This window comes from Pyxicephalus adspersus, chromosome 7, assembly GCF_032062135.1.
Source record: "Pyxicephalus adspersus chromosome 7, UCB_Pads_2.0, whole genome shotgun sequence".
NCBI lineage: Eukaryota > Metazoa > Chordata > Amphibia > Anura > Pyxicephalidae > Pyxicephalus > Pyxicephalus adspersus.
The window spans coordinates 67,557,246-67,580,130 of NC_092864.1; the positions used below are offsets into that span (position 1 = coordinate 67,557,246).

Below are 22,885 nucleotides of genomic sequence, written 5' to 3' on the forward strand. Positions count from 1 at the left end.
AGATATCGTGCAGGATCGTTCGTCGTTCGTTTAACAACGATAATAATTGGAAGTGTGTACGTAGCTTAAGACTCCAGCACTAGGGTTTTCATTAATCCATTATCTGGCTGATATGTGTATGTTCAGATCTGTTTACTTATTTAGTAAAGCTTGTTTAGTACAAGGTATGACAGCCTACAATATTGCATGCTTCTAATGCAAAGTGGGCTGTCGATAATTGCTATAATGCACTAAATCACTAGTGTTTACATGTATCTTTGGTTTTAAATATAAGTAGCCAAAAAATAAACCCTTTCTTGTCCTCCTCCTTTAGTGACTAAGCTGCACACATTTTTAATAATTTAAGTTTTTAGTGAACACATGGATTTTTTTCCTCTTTTTGATATTGTTGTAGATTACCTATATGTTAATCTAGGTAAAAGCTCAAGACACCATTGTAAGTTGAGTATAAAGGTACATGGTGCAAGGTATTAAATTCTTCCTGTATTTGTAATATTTTAGCTCATGTATCCAACAACTCTTCTAGCCCATTCAGCTTTTGTCCATTTTTTTATTTTTTGTATTTTTGCAGAAAAAATATAAAACTACAGTATGTACATTAACTTTAGCTTCTCCACATATTTCAATTTTTGAAGTTTTATTCAAGCTCATAACATCTGTAATAGAAAATATACATCCATCAAATTGAACCCTGTGATACATTTTTTTACCAGCTTATCTTTAAAAGGAGTTTACCTGCTGTATTTTATTGAGAATTTTTAGGGGCAATAAATACATCAAGAACATGGTAAACCTGTCAGTTGTATCTTTCCATGTTAGGAAAATTGCTATTAATTTCAATGTCATGCTCAGACATGTAAATCATATAAAGTCAGTTGTATTTTTAAAATAATTAATATAGAAATAGTGCAGATAGTCAGAATCTTGATCCTTGAATTAGTGCAAATGCCATGGGGCAAATTATCAAGCAACATCAAGTACCAGGGTTGTTTGATACATTTAATGCACAAATGCCTAAATTAAACAGACACACAATGCTATATAAATTAAATAATTGTTTTGGTTTTGGTTTTTAATGATCCTAAGATTGCTCTGTATTGTTTATAGTAAAACATTTATACATACATATACACCGCAGATTTAGCAGTCATGATCCTAAGATTCTCTATTCCCACACTTGAAACAACATCAGTCACAAGTTTTTTACACATTTTGTTTTTTATTTAAATAACAGATACCCTATTATTCATTTATTGTTTGCAAACACTGAATTAAGTTATCCCCACATTCTTTATGATTTTAGAGAAATGAGTAATAAAATAAGCTTCTTTAACAGTCCTCGGTAATTAAAATTTTAATGCAGCCCCCCAAAAATAGTATAATTTACAATAATTTTGCCTTTTCATTTAACCCAATGTATTTCTCTAAAATTTTCGCAATTTTGCAAAAAACTTTGTTTTTACAACAAATTTGGTGAATTTAAAATTACCAATTTAGATACCAATGTACAAATTTCCATAACAGCTGAAATGCATGTGTTTAGTTGATTTTCATTTAAAAATCTAATCTACCATATACTTTAATTTTGATGCATGTTTGGAAAGTATAAATATACAGTATATCTGGTGCTCTTTTAAATTTATGTATTTATTCAATGTATCAATTTATTTTAATATAAGCATTTTCACCTGTTACCCAGTAAAATTGCTGTTTTTGTATTAAATTATTATTGGAGAATATGTGCTTTTGAGCTGTATTGGAAGCGGTCACCTTTACTGACAGTTTGCATGACCAAGTCATATCTACTGCCTGTAACCTTAAGATTGACTGTTTCAGCAACTAAAAAATATTATATTTCCAAAGTAGAAATAATATTTAAAATTGAAGCCAGAAATGTTATTAGTGTAACTTTTAGGAGAAGAGGCCCAATGAGGTGCAGGTATAGGTATTACGTTAGTTTTAGTTCTGATTGGTTGCTATATTATACTACAAACTACAATTAGCATTTTGTTCTTTGCTACTCAACAATAACCCCTTATTACACAATTTTCCGCCAGAAATTGCATATAGGCAGTGATAGTAGGGTAGCAAATATGTAATTGGGGAAAGAAGCCTTTCTGTAGTTAGAAACAGCTTTGTTTGAAAAGTTTTTGAGGTCCTTGCAATCAAATTATAAAACAGTGGATTGAGATGGGTGCAATACCTAGAAAAAGGAATGACTAATAAAAGAACTATTAGTACATACGTGTCTATTAGAAAAAAATGTGTGAGATTTGAATATTTCAGTGTTAAAGTTATAGCATTTATTGTTTAACTCACGCAGGACTAAAAATAAGATTAAAAAAAACACAACGATTATCTTTCTGGAAGAGGTTTATGATCAAGAGAATAATTTCTGCAAATTGCTGGTTTGGAAAAATTGAATGCTGAAACATTTCACATGTAATCATAAAGTGATACAAAATACCTGGAGATTGCTTGAGATTATTTCACAACTTTTGATATGGATTTAAAGCAGAATGGACTTACTTCCTGGGTTTAGACTGTAGTAGCATTTAAGAATTCAGACTTTGAACACCAATTTCAAAATGCAGTGGGGTGACATACCATTTGTGTTTTTGTTCATAAAGAATACATGCAAATTCATTTTTAGCACAATTTATATCCAGTTTTACATTCATGAAGTTCTGTAGGACAGAATTACAGCAAGAAGCACAACCATCCACTTGTGCTGAAAGAGGTAAATCTGTGCCAAAAATGATGATTCAGCCAAAATGTTTTTCTTTAGCTTTATATACAGCAAAGATTTTCCTTCAGATTTTATTCTAAAGACGTAACATGTTTCATCATTTTTATTTATTAATGTATTAATAAATAACATTAGGTTTAAAGGTTTTTTAAGGATTTTTTTTTTACATCCAATGTTGTAGCATACTTTGAGAAGTGTTAAAAATGTTTTTACAGATTTGTATTTTATACTGTTTCTTATATTGGCATGATAGGGAGGCATAGTAGTTAACTCTTTCACTGACGCTGTCATATGTGTTACGGTGAATGCAGCACTGGCACAAAATAATAAACTTCTAGCCACTATAGCACAGCCAGATGTTGTTTACCCTTTTTTCTCCCAGCTGCCAGCTTTAATATACAAATGATTCTGGCTGTAAAGACGCCCAGTAATTTCATTTAACTTAAAATTGATGGGCTGTAAAGATTTTTAATGAGCCCCCTATAAACAATATTGGAATTCATAGTTTGTCACAGGTGAACTAAAAATTTAGCCTTGATGTGTTTAGTATCTATTTACTCAACAAAATCTCATCTCTATATTTTATAAATAAGATGCATATTTTATTGCGTCTGTGTGCATTCAATTCATTTTAGCTTATTTTTTTCAGCGAGAATGCCTCTGACGATGGGTCTGCGAAATTTCGACGAACTGACTTGGAATTCATGAATTCCATTGAAGTGCAGGTTCCCACGCTCCCTGGGCTGTACTTATCATTAATAAGTACAGCCCAGGGAGCGTGGGAACCTGCGGTCACAGCTGATTGGAGGCATCCAAACTCCAGATGATTGGAGGTAGGTGAACTCCAGATGAACTCTCAGTGGGGTTTCTCTATTGAGAGTTCATCTGAGTTCAGTTCCCACAGTCACCAGGCTGTACTTTTCATTGGTAAATATCATCGATAAGTACAGCCCGGGGAGCGTGGGAACCTGCGATCACAGCTGATTGGAGGCACGCGAGTTTCTCCATTGAGAGTTCATCTGAGTTCGGCCAGAACACGACGTCATGGCAAATCACAAGGCCGTTCTCGCTTACATGTTCTGTAAGCGTGAAAGGCCTGATTCGCCGTGAGATCGAAAATTAAAAATTTGGCTCGCTCATCCGTAGTCACAATAGTTTTTTGCAATAGGATCATCTGCAAGAGGAAACAAAGGAGTATTTAGCCTGGGTAAACTTGGTTAATCAGACTATTTATGTAATCTGTAAATGGTCAAGTGAGCGTAGTGGCGTACAGTGGATAAGGATTGTGGTCCTAATAATGCTATGTTACGGAATACCTTAATCTCAATATGATATATACAGTATACTGCATATTTCTGCAATCCTTTTGTACTTCTTTGGATATGGTAATAAAAGCAATCTGCACTATTATTATATTTATCCCCATTGAGGGTTTATTTGGAGGATTATTATTGGCTTGTTGAATGTCTTATTAGAATACATTGCACTCCTGATATTATAAGGACCAAGTAGAGCAGGTAGTGATTTTGGAACTTTTCTTGTACTGATTAAGTAGTCTGACATTTTATATTGTGCAGAGTGGGTTGTGATCATTGACTAGTTGTCTTAAGGGGGATGACCAGCCCTGCTTTGGAAAGATCTCTTCTTTCAGCTATAGTTTTGGGAGAGAAAAAAGAAAAAGCTTACAGACAGATGAAACACTATAAGTCTAAACACTAAAAACACTAAAAACACTAAACTTACCCTTCTCTATTAAAAAGTGAAAATGAACATTTTAAATTCATTTCTAACACATAAATAATGGATGCCAGGTAAACCTAGTGACCTATTATTCCTTGGCTAATATTATGATGCAATTTCAATTTTTATGTGTGAAGATTTGTAAATAATACAAATAAACTGGTGTTCAACAGCTAACAAATTCATTTTGTTTAAACAGAGAATACAACAGCAACCACAAAATCAGAGGACAGTCATTACGCAAGAACAGACTATGCAGGTAAGTGTTGTACTATTTATGTGTTTTTTCTTGATTTGTGCCATATTACTTAGTTGTTATTGAATATTATAACTGACTAATTTGCTGAATTAAAAAACATATATTTCTTTAAATTCTACAATTGGGAAGGCATGTGAAAACATATCATACCTACATTGTATAAAAATAAATATTCTTATTTTTTCATTGTTGGAAAAAAACAACTGCAATATGTACACATTTATGTTTCTGAATCTTGCAGTGTATTCTGATGTAATTTTAGTGACTTGTACTGTCCAATACTTCTTAGTCATAGTTGAAACTATTAGGTCATGTATAGACATTTACTCAAGTAAACCAACTAAACTCCTTTATAAAACCAGCTCCATTATTACCTATTACTGTTCTAAATATTATGATTGTTGTTTCAGGCTAACAATTAGTAAGTGGTGTTGGGAAAATCTTGTGAAAAAAAAAAATATATTTATATTCACAAGATTCACACCTATATTTTAATGTAAAAAAAGTATAGCATTTATTTACATTGTTATTCAATTAAAGATATTCATTGATACAATATTGCAGTCATTGTAAGTTTTTTGAAGATTAAAAATTACAATCATGTGCTAGTATCTAGAGAACCAGCTAATTTAAAAAAGGTTATGTTGTTTCAATTCCATATGCAACTGATTATTTGTACTGTGGATTACGGAGGTCAAGCATTTACTGATGTTAGCTTTTGACTTCATAACAGATTATTCTACATCTTTTACCCTCTGTTAAAAAGGGAACTTGTATCCAAAAGTATTTTGAAGCTCAACTATGCCTGGATAGCAAACATGCGTTACATTAGAAAAGCAAATACAGACTTTTTTGTGAGTCATTGTCCAAAGAGTTTATAGTTGAGGTTTGTAAAGTTGGAACATAGTGACTGCGCTCGACTTGACTCGGGTTGGCAGAGTTTATCATATATGAAAAGTTTGCATTATATTACATTACCATTACCATCTGTGTCCCTTTGGGGAGTTTTTCATTTACTTCCTACAGAAACCTAAAAAGAAATCTCTCCAAATGAAGGGAAATCCACTCTTGGTTGTTACTAAAACAATTATCCCAAGATTTCCACTCTATTTCTGTTCTAGCTAAAAGTTTTTCTTTTTTACTCCTTATCATCATGGTGATCATACCAAACAGAAAGGATCTCCCCAATGGGGACACAGATAGTAATTTTTATGTGGCAGAAGTTTTAACTTTTTCTCTTTTTATTAAAAATGGGTTTTGAATACATTTTTAAGTAAAACTACCATGAACAGGGACAGGTACAACCATGGTAATGATGAAAAAATTATACAAACAAAGATTATTTTCAGTAAAACAAAATGTGAGAATTATTAGTAGATCCACAGATAAAAAATAATGTTTCATACTTTTTTGGTCGATTAAGTCAGAAGTCCCCAAATCCTGGGCCGTCTGACAGGTGGGTAGGAAGAGCACCGAGACCAGCAGTGGTTCCCGGCTCTGGTTGGTGCACCCCCCTTTCGGGGTCAGGAGAAGGACCCCACTTGGGGGACACCCCTACCAAAGCCCGGACCATGTCTCCTGTACAGATCGCAGGCTCAGGACGGTGGGCGGGTTTTGTCTTTCGACTGAGGTCCGAGCCTGCGATGGGAGAGTGGGTGAGTTCTGGCATTATGACGTCAGGGCATGCGGGGTCCGGAGTCTGTATATTCAGTGGTTAACTACACTAGAAAATCAACAGGTAAAAATTTTTGTTGGCAAGATTAAGGCATAATCTCACCATTTACGAGAAAATGTGAAATACACATTCCCCACCTGGAATGAATCAGGTCCGGGATAGAAAACATTTACTAACAAATAGCAAATTACATCCATTCTAGGTTTGTTGGATGACCCAGTTTCACTAATGAAAATGTATTTATCAGTTTTACTTTTACTTTATGTATTCAATCCTTTTTTGAATATAGACCCTCATTATTTTACAAAGAATTCAGGAAAGTATGGTTAACTAAAAAGACAACAATTCAGTATCATCTGTTTTCAGGCATCCATTGTGAAATTACCCATACAAAATATAGGTTTTTTACAATATTTCTTATCTACTTAAAAAACGTAGTTACTTAGTCTTGACCATTAGAGCTGCTTGGAGCTAATTGCAGCCTGGTAATATGTAGATAATCCTTAAAAAGGAAATTAAAAATTCAGGAAAATCCCATATGCACCCCATTAAGTGTGCATTTTAATAAAATAAAGGGCTTGAGTAAACTCCTATGTTCTTTTGGTAAACACATTAAAATATAGATTTGCAATACAAAAAAGCTACTACTATCCTGTTTTTATGTAAATTGAAAATTTCTATAGGGACATGTAGAGACTTTTAAGATTGACCTTAACAAAAGTTTCAAGAGAGACACATTCTACACAATATTTTGAAGGGGTTTCAAGTAATAAGTAGTTTAGAATGATTAGTATCTTAGCAAGCAATTTTATATAATGCAATAGGGTTTGGTAATGCAATGTAACACACATAACAAATCTTCCATAGTGCTATACATAGGGGTGATCAGATAGTAATTTAAATAATTATTTTGATTGATCATTTAATTATTAAAATTAACAATTTAATAGTAATAATTGGGTAATTAATATCTAAAGTCCTGACCATTAGTTTCAACTTGAGCCTTAGATAAAAATGTGTTAACTCGGAATTCTGCATTTGGCATTGTAAATTCACTTCTGTCCATTAGTAGTACCATGAAATGTAACATTATTTTTATTTGATGCAATGTTGTTAAACTGATATACTGTGTTAAACCCTAGTTTTAGGTGACTGATTTTATTGAAGTTAAGAAAATGGAATATAATACTAGAGCATAGTCGTACACTATGAGTGTCGCTTGGTAGTAGAAAGAAATATGGAATTTTCTTGAAAGGAACTATATAGGCCATCTCCAATGTTCCTTTTATAAGTACGATTTATAAGTCTTTGGACATTAATAGTAGATATTCATAATAAATAATATAGACAGCTGATAAAAAATGAATTTTTAAATCAGTAACATGATTTTACAAAGCAAATTTACACTGCAGATAGTAAGTAGGAAACCTTTAGTATCACATTTACAGAGTATTTCCAATATACCTACTGGGATCCCAAAGTATTCTAATAAAAAAAAATGTTGTTAAGCTCTCCTATATGATGGTTCTTGGTACTGATGATAATGTAGGTCAGGCACCATGTACTACATTTTGTGGTGGGGTAGTGATTATGCACATTTTCACCTTACTTGTTTGTTTTTTGGGGGATTCAATGCTGTGTGTTTTGGACAGCCTGTAAAGATAAGATTTAGCAATAGAGGGTGCCTTCTAGTCATTAACTTGATTACTGTTTTGTATCATTGAATATCTTTATATTAACAAAACACTGGACCAATTTTGTGTCCGGATGAATTTTTCTAATACCCCCTCTCAACAAAAGAAGTTTACACCCCCCATCCTACACCAACTTTCTGAGAATTTTATAAAGTACTACTATTAAAATTTTAGATTCCAATTTTATTTTATTTTTTACCATTGTCCACTTCCCACTACTACTATGCCAAGCTCATCTGAGTTAATGTTGCTAGAGTTTACCCATCCTGGGTGTAGGAATTCCCCAATTTTCTAAAACTGTTGTACTTTTAAACTCGAAGAACTTCGAACTGTAAACAGAAATCCTGACTCGATATGGTCTTAGATTTAGACAGCATACCTATTTTTTAAAGTAATATCCTAGATGTTCAACGTTTGTCTTTTAATGTGACACTAGCATTGTCTGTATACTTTTACCTCCCAATAATTAAAAATTTTAATTCAACTATTTTATGTAATAGCCGATTACACTGTAACAACACATTTTTGCACAATAAACACAAACAAATTTTTACATCCTATGTAGTGACCTGCTGCTCAGAAATGGATTTATCATGATAGTATTTTCATTTCTTTTATAATTGTGGCAGTATTGATTCTATTGCAACTTTAATAGTAATGTATGTATAACGTCATTATTTAATGCAAACTCAGTGCTGCTTGTCTTAAAGTATACGATGCAAAAGATATATGGACACTTCTACATTTTACATTAAGTAGACCAGAAAGATTAGATTTTTCAGATAATCTTAAAGTTATTTAGGTTTTACATTTTCAACAACTTAAATAGGAGGACAGCTCTCAGTGGCCAAGGGGGGATTGTGCCATTTTTACATCTTTGTGTTTCTTTTTACAATTGTTTCCTTGTATGTATGAAGGGATACAAGAAAACAATTGTAGCCTCTTCCTATAAAAACTAACATCCCCATTTCCTTCTTAGTTGATAAAATAATGGGATTATTGCTATTATAATAACTATATAATACTATTATTAATATTATATTGATGATAGTTATGACCCCTTTAGTGGGTAACATTTCATATATACACAACATTTTAGCAGTCCTGTTAGCCAAAATTATTATTATTATTATTGCATAATGTTAATCTATCCAGATTGAAAATCTGCACAGCAAGTAAGTATTATTAAATAGGTTTGTTTTCACTTAAATAGAGATTTTTCATACCTAAATTCACCGACGGTTTTAAAAATGTATGTAAATGTTTCTACCACAGTTTTATGCATTTTTATGCACTTTTACAAGTGTCTTAAAGCTTAATCACCTGTGACGGGTTTTACCACGGTTTGCTGCAATTTTACAGTTTTTACTTTTACTTTTTCAGGGAATAGATACAGGAGTACATAAAGCCCCTTACTGATTCCCTGAAAAGTTTAAAAATATGTGTAAAAATAAATTGAGACTTTAATTGTTAAAGTCATTTAATAAATGTGTGAGTTTTGTGTAACTTTGGTAAACTATTTCTTTTACAGGTTATCCCACAATGAAAGGATGATTCCCACAGCTGCATTCATGATATGAGCAAAGCCATGGCAGTCCTGACAGTGTGGGCTCCCCAGGCACTAGAGGGCAAATGAGGACAAGTCTCCCCATTCACCTCTAGAGCTCCGTGATTGGCTGAGGAAAGGGAAATCCTGATGACGACTCAAGCTGTGTCATATGTTCTGCATCCAAGAACACATGCCACAGCTCCAGTAGGGCTGCAGGAGCAATCAAGTAAGTAGAGAAGAGCTCCATGATTGGATGAGAAATGGGCAACCCTGATGACAGCTCAAGCGTCATCAGGGTTTCCCTTTTCTCTGTAATTAGCTCAGAAAAGGGAATCCCTGATGACGCTTGAACTTATTTTTACACATATTTTTAACCCTTTCAGGGAATAAGTAGGGGGTTTTATGTACCCTTGTACTCATTACCCAGGGTGGGGTAGCGAAGATCTGGGAGTCCCCTTAATAAAAGGGGGCTTCCAGATTCCAAAGTTCTGCTAAAAACGTCTATAAAAGCCTTTATTGACTTCAATTAGAGCTTTCATTGGCGTTTTAGGCGTTTATAAATGTGGGAGAACACCCCTATTGAAATCAATGGGGCGTTTTCCCATGTTTTTTCCACTTTTTTCCAATTTTCTTTTCCAAAACATTGCAAGGAGCGTTATCTACAATGCTCAGAAACGTGCCTCAAGGAAACACCGTGGTGTAGATTAGCCCATTGGAATGCATGGGAATTTCAAACATGGGCTTTTAAAGCTTTAGGTTAAATGCTGGGGAAAACGTCCATGTAGACTTAGCCTAAGGCAGCTGAACGCCTCATGTACCCAATGTAACAAATAGACAATATGATTAATGTTAAATGAAATTAAACTGCAAATTGTAAAGATTTTTGTAAGGGACATACATTATACAGAATGTATATTCATATGCATATTCTGTACAGTATGTATAACACTACACTAAATGTAAAGGTTTTTCCTTACACAGCAGATTATACAGTCTCAGTTTGCATATGTTTGTAAATATGCATCAAACATGAAGGTATTTATGTAGTTTTTTTTTTCTCTTAATAGTTTAATTTCTGTAGTGACTAACTTTAAGGCAATAATTAACAGTTTATTTTTTGTATTTAGAAACAGCAATTCCAATAATGTTTTTATTAACATTTTTATGTGAAAATGGTCATCTAGTTATCGTTCTTTTGCAAATACCTTAAAGTGTAACTCCACTTTTGTTCTTAAGAAACAATCGCTTTAGCAGGAAATTACATTTCCGGGGGTTCTAGTCACTAGTTCAGTCTAGTTCTAGAAAATTACATTAGCTGATTATTAAAATGAAAAAGTGATTTTATTAATATTGCATTTTCAAATAGCTCGAGGAGTGGGGTTTTCCTTTGCGTCTTCAAAAAAGGTTTTACAATTTAAAAAAATGTAGAGATTAGATGACCAAAACCATTTATATTAATTTTTAGTTCACCTATTTTACAGACCTATTTTAGAGAATAAAGTGGAATGTATCCCGTTATGAGAATCTAATGGACACTCATACCTTATAAGAATCTAATTTTTTTTAATATAGATGTGTGTTGCAAAATTTAGTAAAATCATGTTAAGAATGTAAACAAAGTGAAAGTCCTGTCTTATTGCAATAGTGGACAAAGAAGAGATTTATCATTATAATTTATGAAAGATTATCCCATTAAACATCTTTACTGTGATCTTTAATAAACCATTAGGGTATTTGTGGTATGATATAATAATCTGTTACAAGATCCTGATATGGAATTTTAGAAGGTTGAACCATTTGGGAACAAAATTTCAAAGAAAACATCAAAGAGGGAAACCACTTTAATTAAAAAATTTAAATTGTAGTTTGTTTTGCAAAATCCCTGATGTACTCTGCGTTTGAAAGAGAGAGAATGTGGCTCTTTGTAATGTTTCTTATATTACTGCTAGAAAAATGTTCTCAATGGTTCCTTAAGGCTGAAAATTTCTGTATGCATATATATATATATATATATATATATACACACACATACATATAAAAAAATATAAATACACACACACAAATGAATGCTTGTTACATTTTACTGTTTGTGCTTACAATGCAAGCCTTTAAGGTTCATAAACTAAATGAGCAAAGATGAGTTCATTTAGCAAAGTGAATTGTAACTCTGCAAATTAAATGTTAACTTAGTTTAGTGTGAAGCTATGTTCAATTTAAATACCCAACAAGGAAAATTTCTTTTTTAATTTCCCTTTGGAAATAGTTAAATGAATGAAGTAAATGTAGCTTTAACCTATTCACTAAACTATATGAACATTTGCCTTGCCAAATGGGATTTACATGTTTACGAATTAGATAATTTTTACTTTAAAAAAAAAACATGTTACTTAGCTTTGTGAATAACATGAAGCTCTGTGTTCACTTTTATCATCTAACATGCAAAACAAATGGCTAGAGGCGCGATATTCTTTCTTTTTGTCTAATTATTGCAGGAGATATGGGAACTTAACCCCTTGGTGACAAAACACTCCTCACACTATATACATATCCTTGATTCTAATATATTACACATAAATATTCTTTAAAATCTTCCAACACCAATAGGTTTTTGTCTTTTTTTACATACAATAAGGACTATATATTGCAATAAATTTTAATTTGAAATATAACGACTTTGAAACATTACTCATTTCTTTATCCTTTTTAAAAATATATTATTATTTATAATATATATAAAAAAAAAAAAAAGCATTCCTGTTTTTCTCTATCCAATATGTAACTCTTTTTACTACTCTATGTAAGAGAGGAACAGAGGACTATAGATGTCGATTACAGTATATGTATCTGCCCTCATCTCTCCTCATAGCTGAGCTTTATTCCTTTTAGTTTAGTTGCCTTTCTCTGCATTCCACAATGTTTTTTTTTTGTCAACTGGTGCCCAAAACTGCACTGCATATTCCAGATGGGGTCTGGATTATGTCTCCATCTCTGCAGTCTATTCCTCTTTTAATAAAAGAAAGTACTTTACTAGCTTTAGATATTGCAGCTTGGCATTGCATGCTGTTATTACGTCTATGATCTACCAGAACCCCCAGATCCTTTTCCATTTCTGACTCCCCCAAATGTATTCCCCCTAGACAATATGAAGCATGCATGTTGTCAGTGAATAACTTTACATTTTATCTATATTAAATATCATTTGCCACTTGGCTGCACAATCAAACGTAAGTACATCCATGTCTGCTTGTAGATTATAGACATCCTGTATGGACTTACTTCCATTACATAGTTTGTTGTCATCTGCAAACACAGAAATGGTACTTTTAATCAAACTCCATATCATTTATAAAGATGTTAACCTCCCTAGTGGTTCATTTGTTTCCGTTTTTTTATGTCTAACAGCGGTACATTGTTTTTCATGAAAATTTATTTTACAGTATAATATAATAAAATGAGTATACTAAAGTTTGAAACACAAAATCATGTGAAAATAATAAATTAAAAAAAAAAAATTTAAAAAAAAAAAAAATATATTATACTATTATATTATACTGTAAAATAAATGTTCATGAAATACAATGTACTGCTTTTACACACATAAATCCAATGTATTGCATTCAATACAGTTATTTTGTATTGAATGCAATACAAATGGATTTTGAATATCCCGCCCCGCCGGCAATGGAGACACACAACGACGTTACCGGGAACTCCCCAGGTGACTCATCGTATGCAGAAGACACCGGAGGAAGAAGGAAGAAGACAAGGATTGCGGCGATGGATGACGCGAGACGCGGGCGAATCGGGTAAGGCTGTGTTTACTATTACTTCCCATAGGTTTACCTACCCCGAGTGTGACTCGGGGTTACCGCTTTCAGCAACTTTTTTCTACCCGAGTCACACTCTGGGTTACCGCTAGGGAGGTTAAACAGTAAAGGTCCCAACACTGAACCCTGGGGTACACCACTAATAACCTTATTCCATTCAGAGTATGAATCATGAATCACTACTCCCTGGATGCTGTCTTTAAGCCAGTTCTCTATCCATTTCTGTAGGTTCTAAACCTTTTGACCCTAACTTGCATATTACCTGTCTGTGGGGTACTATGTCAAATGCTTTTGTAAAGTGAAAGTACATTATAATAACTGCTACTACACTACTATTTACTTACTTCCTCATAGAAAGAGAGCACATTTGTTTGACAACTTCAGTCTTTCGTGAACCAATGCTGATTATCACTAATAATATTATTTTCTAGCAGAGACTCACCTATCTGTTTCTATGTTTATAAATCTCTCTAGGATCTTTCCAGCTATAGAAGGTAAACTTACTAGTATGTAGTTGATTGGCAATGACTTTGCTCCCTTTTTAAAGATAGGAACAACATTGGTCTTAAGCCAATCCTGTGATATCATGCCAGTAAATAAAGAGTACCTAAAAACAAATAGAAATAATGGATATGAAATAACTGAGCTGAGATTTTTGAGGACATGTGGATGTAATCCTTCAGTTCCTAATGCTTCATCAACCTTAAGTTTATCTAACTGTTTGAACCATTGTAGCTTGTTTAAGGCTGTGGCATTCCCATTTGCAGTTTGGACTATTTTTCTTTTTGTACACAATTGTACAAAATCCGCCTTTTCTTTATCCCCAGATACCAACAGCCTTGAAGGGGGCTACGTGCTCAGATCTAATGTTTTGGCTATTAATATATTGAAAAAAAATTTGAAAGGTTTGCCTTACTTTCTTTTGCAATCTTTTATTTTGACGTTTTGCACTTGGTTAGTCTGTCCTACCAGATCAACTGCAATCTTTGGCTTGCTATATCCTTAATCATTATTGGAAAGTCCGAAGGATATGTTGATTGAGTTTGTATGCATGCACAGAGTCCTTCCCCAACAAGGTCCTGTTGACCAACCACCAAACAATGTCATTTATTGTCTGCAGAACTTTTCACTGAAGGAGGAGATTTTGGTTGCTGCTAGACAGGATAAAGTCGCCTTGAATAATTCTGAGGTTGCTCGGTCTTAGGTGTAGTTGGTTTTTCAGTCGTAGGTTCAGAGGAGAGGACACCTCCACTTTAAGTGTCAAGATCTCAACTGAAGCTTCTGGTGGAGATCATTGAATCACCCCAGGCTGGAATTTGAAATGTTTGCCAGGGACTTTTTCTCTTTACCATTATGATTTCCTCTTTTTTTCCTATTTGTGTGAATGGCTTGTTAGGTTAGAGAAGTTAATTACATTGTATGCTCCTATATGTGAGCCGTTCGTAATATTTTTTTTTAAGCAGTACAAAAGCTTTCTGTGGTTTTTGCAGTGGTGGACAAACTCCATGGGCAATGCTGCTTCTTAATAAGGCTGGCCAATTTAATTTGTCAGGACTAAATTATATTATGTAGAAGGAAATAGGAGTGGAGTATTCTTAGCTTGTTCTTGGAATTTGGAATCCTCTCTGGTATTCCACTAATCCGATCTTCTCCTCTACAATCTATTATGAATGCTGCGGCCAGACTCATCCATCCTTCCCACTGCTCCTCTTCCGCTGCATCTCTTTGTAGTTCTCTTTATTGGCTTCCATTTCACCATAGAATCAAATTCATTCTTCTATGCTTTGCCTTCAAATTACCCCACAGTTCTCGTCCCACTTACCTTTCTGACCTAGTATAAAATGCTTCCCTAGCCTCTTTCTTCACTCCTCCAATGGCCTACTACTGACTTCCCCACTCATAACCTCATCACATGCACGGCTCCAAGACTTTTCTCGAGCTGTCCCGACTCTCTGGAATGGTCTTTCTCATCCTATTCGGCTTGCTCCTACTTTCTGTTCATATAAAAGAGCACTCAAAACCAATTTTTTCAAACTGGCCTACCTGTCTTCTTCTGTCTTTTGAAACCCTTACTACTTCGCACCATTACATATCTCCCCTCCTGTTGTGTGTTACTTCCACCACCTCCTAGATTGTAAGCTCCTCGGGGCAGGGTCCTCTCCTCCTCTTGTGTCACTGGCTATATCTGTCTGTCATTTGAAACCCCTATTTAATGTACAGCGCTGCGTAATATGTTGGTGCTATATATAAATCCTGTTTATTAATCATAATAATAACACAGCTCAACTAAAAAAACATTTTTTCACTTGCCAAGGTTTTGTTAAAATATTTAGCGTATTTCAGGTCTGCCGATTCCAGAAATGACATTAGTTTTATTGAATTGGCTCTAGTTCTTGTAATACAGGAATCGGAATAGACGATTTTACCAACAACAAACGTTAACACAGCATATTAGTATCAATCTTTATTTACACTGATGTTTTGCATTTTACATATTAAATACAGAGTTTTTCAATGTCTTCTTTGTGATCAGTTCTGTAAATATACTGAAAATGGAATATTCCCAAACATTAACCCCCTGAGCAGTAATCCAGAGTGTGGCTCGGGGTAAAAAAAACATGCTGAAAAGCGGTAACCCCAAGCCACACTCAGGTTAGCTAAAAACATTAAAAGACAAATGTTCCCATCGGCGTCCCCTGCCTGTTTGATCCCATCCTCGGGCCGCATCCTCTTCTTGCCATCTTCCCCCAGTGAGTGCACTGACATTCCCCCGGAGTTCCCAGTAACGTCAGTGCATGCAGGAGGGCAGCGAGAAATTCAAGTTATTTTGTATTGGATTAATTACAAAACAACTGTATTGAATCCAATACAAAATAATCTTTATAATATTTAGTGTGTACACAAGAACAAACCCCTTATTGACTATAGAAATGACTTCTTTCCTTCACAAATCATGTTACAGTTTGTATGATCTCCCAACTAAAGATATAAATCCTTCATGCCTAATCTGTAGGTGGTCTTTAGGGGAAGAAGTGGCTTCTGAGGGTTAAGGTATATCCTGTTACCTATCCGGAACCTGTTATTGTGCCAAAAAAAAATTCCATTTATTGTAATCATTTTTCATTTGTTGCTTACAATACTTTTTTTCTGCAAATACTTTTTCCTGTATTTACCAATCTATTTTACCACCTCATAATGTAGAGTACTAAGTGTGAATAGGGTATATTTATTAAATTTGAATGTTTCTAGCAAAGCAGAGATATCATAGACCTTTGATTTGTAGGAAAAACAGAAGGTGAATAAAGAACTCTTTAGCAACTTTCTTAGCAACGTTCTTTTTTTTTTTGTAAGAGAGAGTTATGTATTACAAGGTTGTTTTCCTGAAATAGCCCCACCAAAAGCACTTTTTAAAATACTGTTCAGTTAAAATAATAGCAAGAAGAAAATAATCATATTATTACTCAAAAGCAACCATAAAATCATAATAGTGACTATTGTCTGTAATCCTGTTAAACTGAAGATGTATTTAATTAAGTTAGTTCAAAGAATAATCCATATCTAAATGCACTTAACAAAGTTGACAGCAAAATAATTCTCTCCTGCCAAAAGATTACATGTGAGATGTCTTTTTTTTCTTGCTTTACTTTTGTCCTTGTAAACGGAAGGGTCAGACACCTACTTAGAAATTATTTGTATTCATAATTATAGATTTAGTCTCAGCAGCAGTCTTTTAGTGCTTAAATGTACTAATTTTCTCCTTGTACACATTAATGAATTGGAGGGTTATACACACTTTTATGCTTCATTTACATAACAAATTGCTTAAGGTGGATGAAAGTGTTTTGGTGGTAGTTATGTTTGCCAAATAACATAAGATAGATCATCAGATAGAAATCTGGGTAAAATAAATAGGCTGGAAATGTGAAAAAAAACTTTTACCAATTCTGCCATTTGCAGACGAATAATCTACATTCAGGAATATGCAACAATAGCCTCAGCTATTTGCCTGAAACACTTGAGCTCAAAATAAATTACTTTGCATCAAATACCCTATATGTGTTCCCATTTTCATATTATATAAAACTTGATGAAAGGCTAAAAGATTCATCTCTCTATATCAGAAATGCAACATTTGTGTTTACCAAACCAAATGACCATAACAATAGTTTATATTTGCTTTTGAGAAGTAAACATAAGGATTCCATCTGCCTGATAAAAAGAGAGAAAATGCCTACATTACAAGGTGGAAGTTATATACGAATGTTTTACAGTTCATTCTCAAATTTATAAAAGGAGCCTGCATTATTTATGGACTTGTAAACTTTTTTTTTTAATAATAATGTAGCTTTTTTAAGGGCTTTTAGAAAGCTTATAACTAGCATGCTAAAATCAGCCTTTCTCTGCAAAGTGTATATTGACTTGAAGGCAATCATATTAATGCCAGGAAATGCTTAGCAATATTTTCCTGGTGATAGATTAGAGTGTAATGTGCAGAAAATAGACCAATCTTTCATGGAAAATCTTTTTTTTTTCATTTCTTCCTATATTATAGCTCCTATACAAGCTATTGGAAAAGAAATAGATATTTACATGAAAAGCAAAACTAACAGTATGAGGGGCAGTTGTCTCACTGAAAAATGATCTTTTGGCTCTGCCTTTTTTTTTTTCTTAATGGAATTAAAATCAGAACATATGCCCAAAATAAAATTATGAAAAAGGCAAATAAATCTGTTAATTGAAAATACTGTCTGTTCAGAGATCAGTATCCAAGATGTTCTCATATGCCAAATCAGCACCACAAAATAACATAATGGCCATTCACGTTGGGAAAGCAATCAGCATATAGATTAATTGAAAGCACAATTTCTTCAGGGAAAAAAAGGTAAATAAACAATATATGAGTGCACCCAAACCCACACTGCAAAAGTTGATGTGTTGTTTTGTATTACTTTGTTCACACCTCTAAATAGGTATTTTTTATTTTCAGTATGCTTTTCTAGGCTTTTTTAATCTTTGGTAAAACTTGGCATATCTCCAGTGGGTTACCAGATCTTTGTGTGCTGGATGTGATTTCCTCCTTGGCCTCCCACCAGCACCTCAACAAATGATCATCTCTGCAGCCCCAGACTTTGAAGCCTTGACACGGGCCTTCCTTACTAGATCTCATTGGGAAGAGGTCATTGGGAAGAGGTCAGGTTTGACCTCATTGGGAAGAGGTCAAACAAATACAATTAAGGCAGCCGATAAGGATAATGGTATAGCAATAGAGATGTTGGGTCAGGAAGGGAGAAATATGCAATTGAAAACGGATAGAGCCCTTCAATATCAAGAACTAGCTTTGTTACAGTCAACCTTGATTGACCTTGTGTGTACCAGACTTGTGGAACCATTTCTCATTCTTATGGAACTATGAAGGGGATGGATGCAGCAATACAAGCAATCCTGAGACAAGCTCTTTTTTCCAGATTCTGGGTCAAGGTGTTTCTGCAATTAACTTCTCAAAATATATTGTATACTTAACCTGAGCCCCCCAGATCTTGACAGGCTTTAGTATGCCCTTTACAGAAAGTTAAACAGGTAGTGCCCGGGTTACATACGAAATAGGGACTGTAGGTTTGTTCTTAAGTTGAATTTGTATGTAAGTCGGAACAGATACATTATTTTAATAAATGCAATTAGGACAGATGTTTGTCTCAACATAATATTAGGCAGCGTGGTGTCAGTTACTTTATAAAATCCTCACTGTGAGTTAATCACAAACAAAGCAAAAAAAAAAAAAACTTTATGGAGCCTAGCCATTCATTAACTTCTGGAGCAAGCTGTGCTTTGATATGCAAAAAGAAACAACTTCAGAGTTTGTCTTAGTCATTAAAGAGTTACTAGAGGCTGAAAAAGAGCTAAACCCCATAAGATCACCCACAACTTCAGTTTTGTTTAACAAAAGATTTCTTCTGCAAGTCATGGAAACCGCCCCGTCCCCCCTTCAAGCCTCCGTTCTGCACACAGTGAGCAGGGAAGCCCCGTTCGTATCTAGGAGGCATCCATATGTCGGATGTCCTTAACCCAGGGACTACCTGTACTTGGCTGTCATGGTAGCGGCTATGGGAATGACCAGACAGAGGGAGCTGTGGGATCTGGCTGAAATTGGCATTGCATTGGTTCCTAATGTACCCAGTCTTTCATCCTGACTGCTTCTTTCTCATGGCTGTTCCCCTAATTTGTAATTCCTCTCCAATTTCTCTATATAGTGGACCATGTGTTGGGCTAAACTGTTACTTAATAATAAAAGGTTTTTGAGTAACAACTCCAACTCCATCATCCATAAACATCTTACAAATATAAGTATAGTAATTTTTAAGTATTTTTTAGGATTATATAGTATAGGTACATGTGAATGATAATTTTAAATACCCAGCCATTTACAAGTCCTGAGAGAATACAATGTACTGACAAGTCAGTATTGAAGTGAAGAGAATAGTTTTTATCCTATATTTGTTGTTTTTTTTTTTGTTTATCTAAATGTTACCTTCCTTTCTTCCAATAATAAAGCTTGTTTTAAAACAGTGGTCACCATCCTTTTCAGACTGGCAGACCACTAAATTTACCGGCTCCGGACCACACATGTGCAGGGAGCTAGGTGTCACTCAAAGGAAAGAAACTTTCCCTTTAGTGATGTCATAATGCAAGAACCCACCGACTCTCCCATTGCAGGTCTGAGCCTGAGACACAACCCGCTCACCACCCAGAGCCTGCGTTCCGTATTGGGGACACGGTCCGCAGCTCTGGCCTGTGCGTCCTCCCAGCGGGATCCTTCCCCTGACCCCGCTCAGGGGTGCACCTACCAGAGCCGCGGACCACCAACATTTTCCCGCGGTGGTGGTTACCATCGTTTTAAAATAAATCATGAAAACGGATCTCAGTTTTTACAAAATGTACCTTCGGACCCTGTTGCAATCAATATACTGGTATAAACAGCAAAGCATATAGCGCATGTACAGCTACCCCATCAAATATAAAGAATTCATCCATTCCCTCTCTATATATGGGGATTTCTTTCCCATTCTGATTCTTGCAGGAGGGAGAGTGAGTAATACAAAAAAACATTTTAAAGCATTTTATAACCTTGAGGCAAAGTCAGTTTAGTTTAGAGGGAGAAACATGAAATTTATCTGCTGAGAGTGACTGCCTCTTTTGTCCACCCTGTTAGTAGCTTCTCAGTGCTGCTGTTGTTATCTGATAGCACAGTGAGCCAGAAACCATTACTTCACAGCACATACTTTTTCAGATTTTTTTTTTCAGATTTTATTTTCATTTTTTTTCAGAATTTCTCATGTTTATTTAGCACAGTTTACAATGAGGGCAGTATATAGAGCTACACATCACAGAATCTGCAGCCATGATCCTGATGTTGTCCTGTATTTTTTCTAATGTTGTCCTGTATTTTTGTTCTAATGTACCTGTGAATAAATTATACTAGTATATGCTGCAGATTCAGCATTTGTGATCTTGAGATTAGCCATTTCTATGGTCAAAACAACAGTCACAACTTTGCTAATCACATTTTCTTTAAAATAATTAATGGGTGCTCTCACTTTTCTGCAAACACTGATCAAAGTAAAGTTCCCCCTGCCTTCTTTATTATTTTAATGATGAACTGTTGATTAAACTAGTGCAGCCCTCTAAAACTGTAAATTGATAGAATTTCTTCTTCTGACCTTTCAGGATAGGAATTGCTCACATTGTTTGTATAGACACTTTTAGAATAGTGTATTGTATGTATTGGATTTATCAGAACTATGTGTTGCAATGCATTAAAATCCTTTTATGTCATTTAAATGTCTACCCTGTCAAGCAAATATTATGAAAGGAAAGATGCTGTCAGTTTATCCTACCTAATGCATAATTTGTTTTTTTCCTTAAATAACTCAGATTCTAATCTTGTATATTTTGGTTAAAAAACTCAAATACTAATCTTGCCTTCTGTACTCCTGTTATGTAGAACATTACCTCTAATGTAAGAGAATGTGCTACATTGTTGAAGACTGCACAGCAACTGCTTAAGTCAGCAAATCCCAGTCAATAATTTGTTTTTTAGTTTTGTGTCCACTTAAACAATTGATTTGCTGATTGCTAGGATACAGTGAAAATCTATTAGAAAATTACTTTATTTTCTAAAAATAGGCTCACAAACATGACAGACTATTTCAATGTGGTCTTTCTTTTAGCATTACTTGTGCAAGAGTAAGCACAAAATAAATGTAATCATGTGTAGTCATACATATTTCTTTATTAAAATTTTTCTACGAGAAGTGTGTTAGAAAATGAATTATACTGTAAAGTATTGATTTGGTAAAGTGTATGAAAAAATAGCTTTTTGAGTAGGAAAGGATTTTTTTTTTTTTTATTGTTGTTTGTGTCACCACTCACCAACACTATTTGTCCAGCTAACCACAATCACATAATTGTCTATGATGATGCAGTTTTGGGAGGCTAAGCACCACACCTTGCAATCATAACACCTAGCCATTTGGTAGAGAATTTGCAGAAGTTATAGTAACTTCTCAACAAATTATTTTTTTTTTACCAAGATGTGGTTCAGCAACTGCCTGGGCTGATGTAGTATTAGCTGGGTGATAACCCTAAATATAATGCATGGGTTTTCAAAATAGATGAGCTAAAATATGCATAGGTTTCATTGCATTTCACTCAAAAGTTATGTGGAGGATTTGGTCTTGTAGCAAGTGACATAACACAGATATAGCACAGATATATCGGGCATGTGCAGAAGGAGCACTTTCATCAGAAGGGAAAAAATTGCCGATCTCATGCTCAGTAAGATCAGCAAAATTGTTTCCCAATCTACGTAACCCGATCTCGCGCCTGTGTTGAGTAACGTAGGAAGAAGAACCCAGAAGAAGAGAAAAAGATGGCGGCGACTGGCTCGCCGGCCTGAAGATGGATATGCAGGACCTGATGGAAGAAACCTCGACGGACGGACCCGACGGATCCACTGCTCTACGGGATTGAAGGTAAATAGGATTTTTATATTGCTTTGGGTAGTTTTGGGTTTGCTTTCTCTAAGTTTTATTATACAAAATCTAAACAGTTCAGCACCAGCTAAAATCTATAAAAACAAAGTTAAGCAAACTCACAAAGTGTGCAGAAAAATATCACCATTACATTGTAATATTAGTGATAGTATGTTTATCTAATTTCCCACATTTTTTTGAAGCTGCGTAAGGAACCTTATGTGAGCATGATAGTACAGCTGTATGTTTATGCTGTGGCATTACTGCATAGTGGTGTCATGGACTGCCCATTCATGCACATGTATGCACATGTAAAATCCCTCATGGCCACAGCTCTGTCTAGTTACCGTATTTTTTGCAGTA

The 22,885-nt window shown here is 34.4% G+C and overlaps 1 protein-coding gene across 2 annotated transcripts in view; it reads left to right on the plus strand.

Moving 5' to 3' along the window:
* The window catches only part of TMEFF2 (transmembrane protein with EGF like and two follistatin like domains 2), a 284,713-nt gene that overhangs the window by 212,089 nt on the left and 49,739 nt on the right, over positions 1 to 22,885 (plus strand). For both annotated transcript variants that reach the window (XM_072418852.1, XM_072418853.1), the window contains exon 7: positions 4,689 to 4,748. In XM_072418852.1, the coding sequence (XP_072274953.1) occupies positions 4,689 to 4,748 (60 nt within the window). The remainder of the gene's footprint in view (positions 1 to 4,688; positions 4,749 to 22,885) is intronic.